Below are 15,648 nucleotides of genomic sequence, written 5' to 3'. Positions count from 1 at the left end.
GGGTTCTTATTCTATGTTTAGTTGCCTGTCTGTACTAGCCATATTAGCGTCACGGTTCATTTTGTATAGTTTGTTCATTGTTCTTTCTTTCATTAAAGAAGTATGTACGCTTACCACGCTGCGCCTTGGTCTCCTCCATATGACGACAATGACAAGCAATTGAGACAGCACCTCATGTGGCTACACCCCTAAACATTATGCTAAACAGGTCAAGCCTTTCACACTATCACTTTAAATACCTAAATATAACCCAGAAGATACAGTGACAACAATATTGAATTGATGATGAAACTGCAACGTAAGTCAAACTCATAAAACTGAATTGCCAGTTCAGCGGTTTACCTCAGTGCCAGACTCCAAAACCTACTGACACACAATTGTTGGACCCTTAAGTGAGAATTGTTTTATTTTTTATTTAACTATCCAAGTCAGTTAAGAACTACCCCGGCCAAACCCTCCCCTAACCCGTATGACGCTGGGCCAATTGTGCGCCGCCCTATGGGACTCCCGATCACGTCCAGTTGTGACACGCCTCTAGCACTGCAATAGTGCCTTAGACCACTGTGTCAATCGGGAGAACTGCACTGAAACATGCACCTGTGCCCGTCTACCAGCCAATTAATTTCAAATGAAATACCAACAAATGAGGTTACTGCCCCTCAATGATAAATAAATAAAACATGTTGGTAAATGTTGATGGAGGCTTATAATGGCAAGTGTGGGAACAGTACTGTATGACATAAATGATGTACTCTACTGTCAGCAGTCCAATATGAGGTCAGGTCTTCTGTGTGTTGAACTGATTGAACCTCATCATAAACCAACAGCTACTGTCAGTGTTCAGCCTGAACCCTGGGAACAGTAGTGTACAGTATCTTAGACATAGCCTGCTATATTATTAATGAAGAGTAATAGAGGGCTGTTGTTGGCTAGAGCCGGAGCCAGCCAGGTGGTTAATCTAAGGTCTCTGTCATCCACAGGTGTTGCTAGAAATATTGTCTGGAGTCCTGCCAGTTGATGAAAATTGTGACTATGTTCCTGGTGAGCAAGCAGAACAATGGAAGCTTTCTCTTTAGTACTCGTCTGTCTTCATCATACAGTGGGATGAATGCATATGATCTGAAGAAAGAAATATTTCACTTTTTGTATTTACTATGCAGTGTCAATCTAAAAGCTAATTACGCAGCATTACTTAGTTTCTACTCTTCGCTCCCTGTTGAGCATAAGGCCACATTTGTACAGTATACAGTAGATGGCAGACAGAGTTGTATATCTCATGTCAGTGTAGTTACCACAATAAGCAGTAGCTGAAGGATGTGTTGCTGCTGTTGATTGGTATTATTTGTTATGACTGACACAGATGAACATGAAGGATGAGATAGATGAGGAAGAAATGGCCCTGGAGGACAAGAGGATGCTGTCTTAATGACAGAAAGAACAAACAGCCACTGACGAAAGAGGTGTGTGATGCCAGTACAGTTGCTAGCACTTTAGTTGACAGTACTGTCTCCACTGGTATATCAATGGGTACTTTGTGCTTCTTAGTTATAGTTGGGAGCCAACGCTTACTACTATGTGCTTAATTGTCTTTATCGCATTGAAATAATGTAAATATCTTAATAGGTCCTGACGGAGCTTGAAGATGTTGTCAAAAGCATTTCACTAGAACAGCTGGGGCCTGAGAGGGAAGCAGACAACATGGGAGACGACCCCTTACCTCACACTTTTTCCTTAAACAAGGTTACTTTGCTCTAGAGCAGTGACCAACATTTTTACAAAGTCTTCTGTATTTTTTTTTTGCTTTAGGAATAAACAGCATTTATTTTATATATATATGGAAAAATAGAGCATACTGTATGTTTGATGTAAATATTTTTATTTTCCTTTTTAAAAAGCAGCTGTTTTAAGAAAAATAAACAACTTAAGACCAAACAAGACAGTTCTCATGAGAGTGTATTCCCTTGTCCGAAGATGAGGTGTTAAACTAGTGATTTGCCATACAATAAATCAGTAGACAATTGACTGTGGCAGAAAGAAATTCCATTTGGAATCACTGTCTCTGGGACTCCCACCTTGCATTCACACCATAGGAGCTGGCACAGTAGCATACTTAGCTTCCTCGAATCTAATCAGAGCTATGAAATAGTGGAAGCCCCTGTTCTCTCCGTTACGTGACCCTCATTGACACTATAGATAGACAGATCAGTACAGACAATACCTTTTCATCACAGACAGAGCAGAACACCTACAACATGTACAGCACTTGCATAGAAAAATACGTTTCTCAGCAGATGTGTTTTATGTAAACCACAGTTATCAAAAAAGAAATGTTCCAATATTTTTTTAAAAATAAGAAAAATGACAGGAGCAAATATTACATCTTTAAGTGGGGTTTGGACCTCTTCATAGCTGTGCCCACATATTGATGGAGACATTTTATCAACTTTAGGTACAGGAAACACATAACAAATTGGCATTGATCTAAGAGGAATGCAAGGAATGATTGCAAGCATGTGAACTCAACTCATGGAGGATTCGTCACATTGGCACAATTCACATTAGTCACACTAACATATTTTTTTTATTCTCGGCAACAGTGTAAAAACCTTTCTTACTTAACTTGTTCTAACCTCTGAATAGCTCTGTAAAATACTTTGAATGAATCGCAGGCTACAAATGGACATTCTCAAGTGTGTTTCAGCTCAGTTGTCCATTGGCGTGCATAGTTCAGTCTCTGGGTGAGCTTCGAGGGTTTAGAAGTTTTTCTATTTTATTTTATTTTTATTTAATTTATTTTTTACAAGAGGTTGTTTCAAATAATCTTTCCCTCCATCTCTTGGAATGTTCCATTATGGAGCGTGTGGGTGTGTGTGTGTGTGTGGGGGGGGGGGTTCTGTTTAGTCATCCTCTTCTCCATCTCCGGGCGGTCTGGTGATGCGGCGTCCTCCCTTCTTCCCAGCGGGGCCCTTGGGCTTGGCAAAGGCCTGCTTGTGTGCGTGCTGCTTGGGATGAACTTCCTCATACAGGAAGTCACCAGTCAGCTCTTCCCCACTTTCAATCTCGAGCTATGAACAGTCACACACACAAATAGTGAGGCGTTGGACTGTTAACCAAACCAGGGTTGGAGTCAATTCCATATAAATTCAGTAAATTTAGGAAGTAAACGCATTGAGAAATAAATGTAATAATAGTGTCAGTTTACATCCTGAATTGAAACTAAATTAACCTGAACCAAACCTACTGACTTTTTTTATGAACCTTAAGACACATGGAACACTTGTATTGGTGTTAACACCAATTGTTTGATCTTTCGGTCCTTACCTTCTTCAAAATGTCAATTTGCATGTTGTTCTCCACCATGTCCACCAGGGGATTTTTGCAACTGGAATAGAGCATCCTCTCTTTGATGCTGCACTTGTACCCCGGCATGGAATAAATGAACACTGCAAAAGGCAAAATAACAATGGAGGATGTCTCATCACAATCACAGATATACAATGCAGTAAATAGGAAAGATGTATTTTGTATATAGGTATGATGACAGCTGTGCTTGGTGTCTTCAGTTGGTTCTCTTCTATTGTTCTTTGTGAAAACAGTGAATGTAAATATATTCACCTGTGGACTCCAGGTAGTCTCCCTCGTGGGAATGATTGTAGCGGAAGAAGTGATAGCGAGCAGATTCTGTGGGGATCCTCTTGGGCAGGTCTTTCACCTCGGTTGGTTCAGTGTTAGACAACCTAATGAGTTCTTTGGCAAAGTCTATTTCCTATCGAGAGTAGATATGAAACCGTACTATGAATTAACCAGATATGACAGTTGGACAATTACGCTCTAATAAAATGTCATTTCATCTTTGTGTGATTTATTGAATAGCTCTTTTGATAACATGCACATTATGAGAAAAAGGCAGAGCCGGTTCGACGTGTCACAATTATGCCTTTGTCCCCAAATGTGATCTTGTGACACAAGCCCTTGAATTTCAATGAGAACTGACACAATGACACTTTGGTAAACAAAGAAGAACCACATCGTACTGTTCTAAATAGAACTCCTGACTCCAAAATTCCTTTGACAGTCTACAGAGAAGCCTGAGGATAAAAGAGGAACAGAACTTGTTCTCAACTGACTCACCTGGAAAAGCGACAGAGGAAGAGAAGTACTTACAAGTTGTACGTAGTTGACTTGCTTGTCTCTGAATCGTTTGAGCGCCTCGAACGCGTCTCCATGCATGGGGAACGCCACCCCCTGCAGTGTCTGCTGCTTGGTGTCTACACTGATGTCAGTCTGCACCTGAACACAACACAGACAAAACAACGTAAGACAACTTAACCTTTACCATAGTCAGCACACAGCTCTCTAGTGGTAGTGCTAGTGATTCCATCAATATTTGATTTAACCAGGAAGTCCCTTTGAGGAGAACTGGCCACCTTAAATTAATATGAAGTAGATATGAGGCAAACAAATCCAAAACATGTACTTCCTTACTTCCTCCTGTTCAGATTCTCCACATTGGGGATAATGACTGATGTGGCTGATGTTTCTATTTCTGGACAGGAGAGACAGGAGTGATGATAAAATCACCTTAAAGACTGGAAATAGAAGGGGATGATACTGATGGATTGCACCTATTTTTAGAGCCCTGCTGGTTCCCTCGGAATTAGAGGCTCTGTCGTGTACACTTGATTGAGCAGCAGTGCACCCACCTCATGGACCAGAAGGATTGTGGGGTTTATCCATCAATTTAGTCAAGGCAGTCTCTCTCTCTCTCCAGGAAAATAAATGATAAATACAGTTGAAGTCGGAAGTTTACATACACCTTAGCCAAATACATTTAAAAACTCAGTTGTTCACAATTCCTGACATTTAATCAGAGTAAAAAATCCCTGTTTTAGGTCAGTTAGGATCACCACTTTATTTTAAGAATGTGAAATGTCAGAATAATAGTAGAGAGAATTATTTATTTCAGCTTGTATATTTCTTTCATCACATTCCCAGTGGGTCAGAAGTTTACATAGCCTGAATTAGTATTTGGTAGCATTGCCTTTAAATTGTTTGACTTGGGTCAAACGTTTTGGGTAGCCTTCCACAAGCTTCCCACAATAAGTTGGGTGAATTTTGGCCCATTCCTCCTGACAGAGCTGGTGTAACGGAGTCAGGTTTGTAGACCTCCTTGCTCTCACACGCTTTTTCAGTTCTGCCAGGTTTGTAGGCCTCGGTGCTCTCACACGCTTTTTCAGTTCTGCCCACAAATTTTCTATAGGATTGAGGTCAGGGCTTTGTGATGGCCACTCCAATACCTTGACTTTGTTGTCCTTAAGCCATTTTGCCACAACTTTGGAAGTATGCTTGGGGTCATTGTCCATTTGAAAGACCCATTTGCGACCAAGCTTTAATTTCCTGACTGATGTCTTGAGATGTTGCTTCAATATATCCACATAATTTTCCAACCGCATGATCTATTTTGTGAAACGCACCAGTCCCTCCCGCAGTAAAGCACCCCCACAACATGATGCTGCCAACCCCGTGCTTCACAGATGGGATGGTGTTCTTCGGCTTGCAAGCCTCCCCCTTTCTCCTCCAAACATAACGATGGTCATTATGGCCAAACAGTTCTATTTTTGTTTCATCAGACCAGAGGACATTTCTCCAAATAGTACAATCTTTGTCCCCATGTGCAGTTGCAAACCATAGTCTGGTTTTTTTATGGCGGTTTTGGAGCAGTGGCTTCTTCCTTGCTGAGCAGCCTTTCAGGATATGTCAATATAAGACTCGTTTTACTGTGGATATAAATACTTTGTACCCGTTTCCTCCAGCATCTTCACAAGGTCCTTTGCTGTTGTTCTGGGATTGATTTGCACTTTTTGCACCAAAGTACGTTCATCTCTAGGAGACAGAACGCGTCTCCTTCCTGAACGGTATGACGGCTGCGTGGTCCCATGGTGTTTATACTTGCGTACTATTGTTTGTATAGATGAACGTGGTACCTTCAGGTGTTTGGAAATTGCTCCCAAGGATGAACCAGACTTGTGGAGGTCTACAATTTATTTTCCTGAGGTCTTGGCTGATTTCTTTTGATTTTCCCATGATGTCAAGCAAAGAGGCACTGAGTTTGAAGGTAGGCCTTGAAATACATTCACAGGTACACCTCCAATTGACTCAAATTATGTCAATTAGCCTATCAGAAGCTTCTAAAGCCATAAAACCATTTTCTGGAATTTTCCAAGCTATTTAAAGGCACAGTCAACTTAGTGTATGTAAACTTCTGACCCACTATAATTGTGATACAGTGAATTAGAAGTGAAATAATCTGTCTGTAAACAATTGTTGGAAAAATTACTTGTGTCATGCACAAAGTAGATGCCCTAATCGACTTGCCAAAACTATAATTTGTTAAGAAATTTATGGGAGAAATGCTAGCCTGTTTTCGCCTGTCTAGCTTTTTATAGGTTGTATTTAGGAGTGTGACTGAATGCTTCTCAGACCACTTCCTTATACAGAGTTGGAGACATTGTTCATGTCAGACAGTCACAGCAACTAGGTTGTTTCCTCTTTAAGAAGGCTGACTTTGGTTTGGTTGGAATCATGAGCCACTGTGTGTTACTTTCTCTTTGGTTTAATCACATCTCACAACTACCAAGAGAAAAGCAAACTTGACAAGCTTCATTGTTAGTAGCAAGTCAAGCACTGGCTATCACATAACAGTTTACCCTGATCTTATCAGTGGAGCCAAGCCCAGGCAGTGGTGTGACCTTGTCCAAGTGCTTTCCTGGACAGAATTATTGCAAAGTATCAATGCAAATGAATGATCATTCATCAACTTTCAAAGGTGGCCCCTCGTGTAGGCTGACTATACAGAACATTTTAGTTCAAGACCAGTGTATTTAGTGGGAGATCTCAACAACAACATCCTATTGCTTACATTGCATTGTGACTTATTTTTTTTTTACACACGAAAAAAACCTATTTATATAGCCATGAGTCTCGACCCATACAGGGGAAATAGAGAAAGGGGATACCCAGTCAGTTGTACAACTGAATGCATTCAACTAAAATGTGTCTACCGCATTTAAACCAACCCCTCTGAATCAAAGAGGTGCGGGGGCAGCCTTAATCGATGTCCGCGTCATCGGAGCCCAGGGAATCGTTTCGGTTGGAGGTTAACTGCCTTGCTCGAGGGCAGACGGGCATTCGAACCAGCAACCTTTCGGTTAATGGCCTAACACTCTTAACCCCTAGGCTACGTGCTGCGGTTAGTTGTCCATCTGCCAACTTCCTGTAGTTCTAATGAATCACAGCACCTATCCAGTGACTCTTAGTGCCAGTTCGGCATTTTGCACAGCTGTATTGCTGACCTTGTAGTCTTATGGGGGTTAGGTATCACCAGCCGTCATTAATATTCAAGACTGTCTTTTGGATTGAACACAATTCAAAGCATATGCTATGAGTTCACCGTACATGTTGCTATGAGTTTACCGTACATGTTGCTATGAGTTTACCGTACATGTTGCTATGAGTTTACCGTACATGTTGCTATGAGTTTACCGTACATGTTGCTATGAGTTTACCGTACATGTTGCTATGAGTTGCTCAGAATCACTCCCACTATTAAGATACATTTGTCTAGATGTATTGGTTTCAAAGCTTAAAGGTTTGAATCGACACCCATTTAACAATGACACTTTCAACCAACAGAATTACTTTTGCACAGAATCACTTTTAAACATCACAGGAAGTGTGAATACTGTTCTCTCTCTCTGTGTGTGTACCTCACTGAGTTTGATCTGTCTCAGTTCCTCCTCAGCAGCAGTGAGTGGTAGTGGTGCCGCCTTGGTCACCAGGTACTTCTTGTAGCCACTCAGAGACACATCCTCCTGGGGGAGTGGGGATAATCAGGAGGGGAGAGAGGATCACTAACCAGTTAGCCTTTTATAAACACTATTATAAACGGGGTGGTTCGAGTCCTGAATGCTTATTGGCCGACAGCCATGGTATATCAGACCGTATACCATGGGTATGACAAAACGTTTAGTTTTACTGCTCTAATTACGTTAGTAACCAGTTTATAACAGCAATAAGGCACCTCAGGGGTTTGTGATCTAAAATAATTTCCATATTTCCATTACAACAACCTGAATGACAAAACGGACAGAAAATCTGATCTTCAAAGTTCATTTCAGAAAGGCATAAGAGGATTTCACAACACAATCTAGGCTAATACAGATAATCTAACCAACCTTTGTAGTGCCAAAGAGCTCATCTTTGATAAGCCCCCCACCAAATTCCTTCTTTAGTGTGGCCCTGGTAGCAGCGTATAACATCTTATGTCGCACCTGTTTGAAATAGAATGTATTAGTGAATACACAAAGGGTACTGGAAAAGCAGTCTGTTTACATTTAACTATACCATCCACTTTCTATAACTCAATGACATTCAGTGATTTTAGTAATGTTTTTTATTGATTTCTGATTCTTATCTTGCTGCCGCAACATAAGTCCCCATTCTTTTTCCCCTTAGGAGAGTAAACTGTGCCTGGATAAACACTAAATAAATGCATCCCATTTGGATGTTTCAGTGAGTACTTTTACATGCACACTAATCATTTCTATATTAAACTGATTATGGCAGTAGGCAGATTATGCAATAGTAATGTAAACCGTATCTCAAATTGGAGTAAGGTCAAAATCGAAGTAAGCATACGCCGATTAAAATACCTGGTGTTCTGTGAAACCTTTTGAATTATTAGGACATGTGAACACCTTAATTCACATTCCAGCGATGTATTTGATCTGCGCATGTGTGAGCAACAGCCGAGCGAGCCTCCCTCTTTAGCGCGAGTGCAGTGAGTTCGGAACAACTGAACGTATGCATCTTAGAAGTAGTTCACACAAACGTTATATGTCCGAACTCAGAATAAAATTTGCTTCACAAAAATAGTATGGTCGCTGTGTTATAACGTTTATTTTGATTGCCAATTTTCTGCATCAAGTGGCCTGATTTCAGATGTGTCCGTGTAAACAGGACTATTAGGGAAATCATTATTCTTGAAAAGCATGTAAACGTTTTAATGAAAGTATTATATTAATCTGACTATCCACAATAAATCGGGAGTATTGTTTCCGTTATGAAAAGGTGGCACCAGACAATTGAGAAATTTCCCAGACCCATATGCATTGGGTGTATACCCTGATTAGGGTGTCCACCCACGGTGTTCAGAATGACAGAAATCACCTTTACATTATGGTAATTATTTGTAACACAACATGCAAATCGAGGATGCAATGACGTGTCCTTACCGCCCACTTTGAAGATGTTAGAATAACTGTCCACATTCACTTTTCCTCAGCCAACAAGACGAGTAGCGGAGAGTAAAATCACTAGCCTATGCATAGGCGGCGGGTGAGTTTCTAGTTTGAGGAAGCAAATTTGCAGATCCTCTCAAGCTCTGTCAGGTTGGATGGGGATCGTTGCTGCACAGCTATTTTTAGGTCTCTCCAGAGATTTTAGATCGGGTTCAAGTACGGGCTCTGGCTGGGCCACTCAAGGACATTCAGAGACTTGTCCCAAAACCACTCCGGCGTTGTCTTGGCTGTGTGCTTAGGGCCGTTGTCCTGTTGGAAGGTGGACATTCACCCCAGTCTGATGTCCTGAGAGCTCTGGAGAAGGTTTTAATCAAGGATCTCTCTGTATTTAGCTCTGTTCATCTTTCCGTCGATCCTGACTAGTCTCCCAGTCCCTGCCGCAGAAAAACATCCCCACAGCATGCTGCTGCCACCACCATGCTTCACCGTAGGGGTGGTGCCAGATGTGACGCTTGGCATTCAGGCCAAATAGTTCAATCTTGGTTTCATCAGACCAGAGAATCTTGTTTCTCATGGTCAAAGTCCTATAGGTGATTTTTGGCAAACTCCAAGCGTGCAGTCATGTGCCTTTAACTGAGGAGTGGCTTCCGTGTGGCCACTCTACCATAAAGGCCTGATTGGTGGAGTGCTACAGAGATGGGAAAACATTCTAGAAGAACAACCATCTCCACAGAGGAACTCTGGAGCTCTGTCAGAGTTACCATCGGGTTCTTGGTCACCTTCCTGACCAAGGCCCTTCTCCCCCAATTGATCAGTTTGGCCGGGCGGCCAGCTCTAGGTAGTTCCAAACTTTTTCCATTGAAGAATTATGGAGGCCACTGTGTTCTTGCGGACCTTCAATGCTGCAGACATTTTTTGGTACCTTTCCCCATATCTGTGCCTCGACACAATCCTGTCTCAGAGCTCTACAGACAATTCCTTCGACCTCATAGCTTGGGTTTTGCTCTGACATGCACTGTAAACTGTGGGAACTTATATAGACAGGCGTGTATCTTTCCAAATCATGTCCAATTGAATTTACCACAGGTGGACTCCCATCAAGTTGTAGAAACATCTCAATGGATGTTCAATGGAAACAGGATGCACCTGAGCTCATTTTTGAGTCGCATAGCAAAGGGTCTGAATACCTATGTAAATAAGGTATTTCTGTTTTTGTTTTTTTCACGAATTTGCACACTTTTAATTTGAATCGCTTTGTCATTATGGGGTATTGTGTGTAGTTTGGATTAAATAGAAGTTTCCTCATCATTTCAGAATAAGGCTGTAACATAACAACATGTGGAAAAAGTCAATGGGTCTGAATACCTTCCGAATGCACTGTAAATATAACTAAATCACTGTTTGCAAAAAAGACAGTTTTTTGCATGGCTGAGCACTTATAGCGTAGAAGCCTGGGCTATAGGCTATATCAGATACATTTCTTATTTCTTTGCATGGGAATTACACATTTCATGCAATGCTACTACACTTTATATGAACGGAGACATTAGCAGAATCTTAATTTCTTAAAACAACAAATTATAGGGTAGCCTACTCTGCTGACACTGACAAACAGACCAATAAAAACGCCGTTGTCCATATAATAGGCCTACGAAAAGGGGAGACACGAATAGAATATGACGTCCATCTAAACTGGAGGAATTTTTTGTCCAAAAACAGACTTTTAAGTGCCACTGACTCAACGATAAAGAGTGAATATGTGAACTGCGTACTCACCGGAGGTATGGCCGATGCTCTCCGCTGGTGCCAATAAGATAGGCTATAGGCCTACTGTTGTTCGCTCAATTAAGTTACAATTGTGATAACTAAAAGACAGATTATAGTATTTTCATTGTCTTCTCTTGTTTTCCCGCAATGTTTTCCCGCAATTTAATTTAGAAATATTGCGATACCTGGTTGGGTCTCTACTTTTCACTGACAGTCGCAACTCAGCAATCATCTATTTGGTATTTACCGCACACGCTGCCCAAATTGAGCATGCTACCTTTCCTTCCGACTTTAGGCAATGCGATTTAAAACAACTTATTAATGTTTTAAGGCTAGGGGAAGGTAATGATCCACTGTATCCTAATCATGCTTCAGTAGTATGGTTTGAATTATTTTATTTAGCTCTGTATAGACATGAGTAGGCTAATTAGGCTATATAATTTTGGCAATTTAATTCAATTTACTTGGGGAAAGCTCAGTTTCCCCTAGCCTTATGGACATGCTATACGTTTCCAAAGTGGTGTGTGACGCGATGATGAAGCCTGCCTTCCGTTGCTTATGCATTTGAAAAGGCAAGTAAATGGGAAGCATGCTTCAATTATCAGTTGGGAAATAAAAATAGTAGCTATTTTTAATCTTTGCCCAAAAACTATTTTTAACACAGGATTGCATTTAGAATTGTTGCACAATGATTGGGCTTATAAAAGCGCTGACTGACAGATTTTCTGCTCAAAGGCTTTGATTCTGTATGCTGTGCATGTGTGATGAGATATTTACATTTATATATATTTTTATTTAACCTTTATTTAACTAGGCAAGTCAGTAACCAAGATATAATGAATATACACGCACCAATTCAATTCCACTAAATTATGCAAATTAACCCACAGACCGGAATGCATGACCAGTCAAATGTTTTTACATAAACTGCTATTTCCATCAATGAATAGACTAAAGAGTATTATTATTTCGCAATGGGACTTTATTTCTTCTCCCAGACAATTGGCCAGTGCCAATATTATTTATCAGCTTTTCAAAAAAATAAAAATGATTCCAAAAGCCAGCTATTGGAAACTCTGGTGTATATGTAACTGTACTCAGTCTTAGAACATGTGCAAGTGATTTGAAACCTCTGCAGCTTTCCAGACAAGCCTGGACCTGTGGCACTCAGCCTACAGATAGTGGGTAGGAATGTCGAGCCCTGTCTGCTAGAGTAGGATGCAGTCAGTACTCCCTCGGTCTCTAGTCTCTGCCCCATGTTATTCAGCCTGGTACAGCCAGTGTAGGCCAGGGCACATTTCTCTCCTTTTCTGTGCATCATTCATTTATCTGTCTTAATTGTGCCAACTCATTCAATCTGGTAATGCTAAATTCCTTTCAGTCTCTGCCATTACATCAATTTGCAACAGTTGTGATGTTATCTGTATCAGAGGTGGTCAAAAGCTAAATGTCACATTTGCACTTTACAAACTACATATAACCAACAACAATCAGTAATAAACACAAAACATGTTTGCTAAGGGTCTGTTGTGAGTCGTGAGCATGAAGAGACTTGTCATTGACATGAACGTGCAACATAATTAGCAAACGGAAGATGACATCTGTGTGTGAGAGGAGTTGCTTACAGGAGAGTGGTCAGGTGACCAGGCCATGAAGATCCACTCATAGCCCTGGTTGTTGGAGGAGTCCAGTCGGTACAGGATATAAGATGGCAGGTCGTCCTGTAGTAGAGGCAGGACTAACGAGTCATACTCTTGGTCCCATGTCTTTGATGCTTGCCTGGTCTCGCCCAAAGCTAGCTGCTCTGTAACACAAATATTATCAGAATTTAGTGGCTGAAGATTCAAAGTGAAAACATAATTTTGGTGAATAGAATCTCTCTGTGCTTTCCAACATTTCAGAAACTGTTTTAATTCTAAAAAAAGATCTGTAATATATCCTTGAGAGACAGCCTTGGTGACAAACATTAGATATGTTTATGGTCAGATCAGTAAAACAAACACTTCTTACCATCCTCAATCACAATCTTTAAGAGTCGATATTGGTCTCCACACCTCGCACTGGCAAAGATGTCCTTCACGTCGTTACCAGCTAGAAAAACAGTGGGGGAGTGAGTTTGGTATCGGCACAAACATGCAATGTGTTCTAATATGGATGTTTCATAGTAGAAGCCTCATCACTGAAATTGGGCTTAAAGAAATTTTTCAAGCTGTTAAACCCATGTTAAAACCTTCCAAAGAACAAACCATGTAATTATCTTCAGCCTTATCTATTTAAAACAATCTTTGCCACAGAAGTTTGGTCAACATATACAGTTGAAGTCGGAGGTTTACATACACCTTCGCCAAATATATTTAAACTCGGTTTTTCACAATTCCTGACATTTAATCCTGTCTTTGGTCAGTTAGGATCACCACTTTATTTTAAGAATGTGAAATGCCAGAATAATAGTAGAGAGAATGATTTATTTCAGCTTTTATATTTCTTTCATCACATTCCCGGTGGGTCAGAAGTTTAAATACACTCAATTAATATTTGGTAGCATTGCCTTTAAATGATTTAACTTGGGTCAAACATTTTGGGTAGCTTTCCACAAGCTCCCCACAATAAGTTAGGTGCATTTTGGCCCATTCCTCCTGACAGAGCTGGTGTAACTGAGTCAGGTTTGTAGGCCTCCTTGCTCGCACACACTTTTTCAGTTCTGCCCACAAATGTTCTATAGGATTGAGGCCAGGGCTTTGTGATGGCCACTCCAATACTTTGACTTTGTTGTCTGTATGCCATTTGTTGTCTAAATTGAAACTTTGGAAGTTTTGGAAGACCCATTTGCGACCAAGCTTTAACTTCCTAACTGATGTCTTGAAATGTTGCTTCAATATATCCACCTAATTTTCCACCCTCATGATGCCATCTATTTTGTGAAGTGCACCAGTCCCTACTGCAGCAAAGCACCCGATATAGGACTCGTTTTACTGTGGATATAGATACTCAGTGATCTGAGTAGAGATTTCCTCCAGCATCTCCACAAGGTCCTTTGCTGTTGTTCTGGGATTGATTTGCACTTTTCGCACCAAAGTACGTTAATCTCTAGGAGACAGAACGTGTCTCCTTCATGAGCGGAATGACGGCTGTGTGGTCCCATGGTGTTTATACTTGCGTACTATTGTTTGTACAGATGAACGTGGTACCTTCAGGCGTTTGGAAATTGCTCATAAGGGGCCACAGTGGCTCGTGGGTCTGTGTACCAACATCCATACCCCCCTTCCCCTCGTGATACATACATTTAGTTTTAACGTTAATTTCCTGCAATTTTATAACTAATTTAATGCAATTCTACTAATGTTGCCATGGGGTGGAAAGAAATGTGCATTTTCACAGCTAATTTCCTGCAATTCTATACATTTTTGCCATAGGATGGAAGCAAATGTTTGCAGTTTTTAATATACCAACTGATGGTCAATGGGCTACTCCCTGGTTGGTAATTAGACCATGCTTATTACAAGTTCAGATAGCTGGCCGTTAGACTAATTTACCAATCTAAAAATATTTTGCTAACATGGGCTAATTGAGTGACTGCTGATGGACAATCACATTTCTAAATTGCAGCTTGTATATTCTATTATTTTAACTCTCAACAGTATATCACAACCCCGACTGAGTTGCCCATCCCTGGCCTATGCCTATCTCTCACATAAGTCCATACTGAGCAAATAGTAGGATGAACGCATGCGACCCACAGCAATCTCCTTCCCACTCATAGATTTGAACAATGTGGCACACCACTATTTTACATGCATGTCCATCAAGTTCACCGTATTAACCTTTTAACCCAAGTCGTGTGCGTGTTGCTTGGTGAGTAGGATCCTCACTCATCCATGTTGTCAAACCCCCCCCCCCCACACACACACACACACACACACACACACACACACACACACACACACACACACACACACACACACACTTCAGTATCACTTGCATAAATATTTCAATAATTGTGCAAATGAAAAATACAATATTGGTATCTGTCATTGGGTTGAAAGCAGATACTTTGGTTTAGGCTATTTGTCAGCTCATTTTTTTCATGTAAATGTCTGTTACATTTGAGTGCCAGATGTTTCAATGAAGGCGTTGCCCAAGCCAAAATGTTGTTTTTGTACTCGAGTAGAAGCAGAGACAAACACACACGGTTATTTTAGGACACCTAGCTACATAACTACCGTTGCTGCTTCTTAGCAGAGCATCAAATCAATTATGACAGATAGTTGCTAGCTAGCTACCGTCGCTAGCTAGTACTTAACGTTACTGTACTACAGTACATAAATAGTAAAACATTGCACATCGATTAAAAACAGATTTTTCAATTAAGATGTATACAGTTCAATCATGCTAAGATAGCGACAATATAACTTAAATGAAATAGCTACCTTGTATGCCCGTTTGGTGGGACATTTTGTATTTTTATCGCAAGAAAGGTTGATGAAGCAGAGAACCAAGCCAGGATAAGGAAGTAGGAAGCGGACTAGGCTAAATTCATGTGTCGTCATCATCATCATCATCATCATCATCAGCAAGGTCACGT

The 15,648-nt window shown here is 40.7% G+C and overlaps 1 protein-coding gene across 1 annotated transcript; it reads right to left on the bottom strand.

Annotated features, from left to right (window-relative positions):
* Window positions 1-1,859: 1,859 nt before the first annotated feature.
* LOC110508905 (twinfilin-1) lies at window positions 1,860-15,648 on the bottom strand. The gene is made up of 9 exons (XM_021589846.3): window positions 15,494-15,648; window positions 13,077-13,157; window positions 12,692-12,870; window positions 8,235-8,330; window positions 7,767-7,871; window positions 4,165-4,290; window positions 3,616-3,766; window positions 3,322-3,443; window positions 1,860-3,065 (listed from the first exon to the last, which is right to left on the bottom strand). The coding sequence occupies exons 1-9, from the start codon at window positions 15,516-15,518 to the stop codon at window positions 2,898-2,900; spliced, it is 1,053 nt and encodes a 350-aa protein (XP_021445521.1). The 5' UTR covers window positions 15,519-15,648; the 3' UTR covers window positions 1,860-2,897.

Source organism: Oncorhynchus mykiss, chromosome 1, assembly GCF_057628025.1.
Source record: "Oncorhynchus mykiss isolate SJ-2025 chromosome 1, ASM5762802v1, whole genome shotgun sequence".
Taxonomy (NCBI): Eukaryota; Metazoa; Chordata; class Actinopteri; order Salmoniformes; family Salmonidae; genus Oncorhynchus; species Oncorhynchus mykiss.
This window is presented reverse-complemented; position numbering and strand designations above follow the sequence as displayed.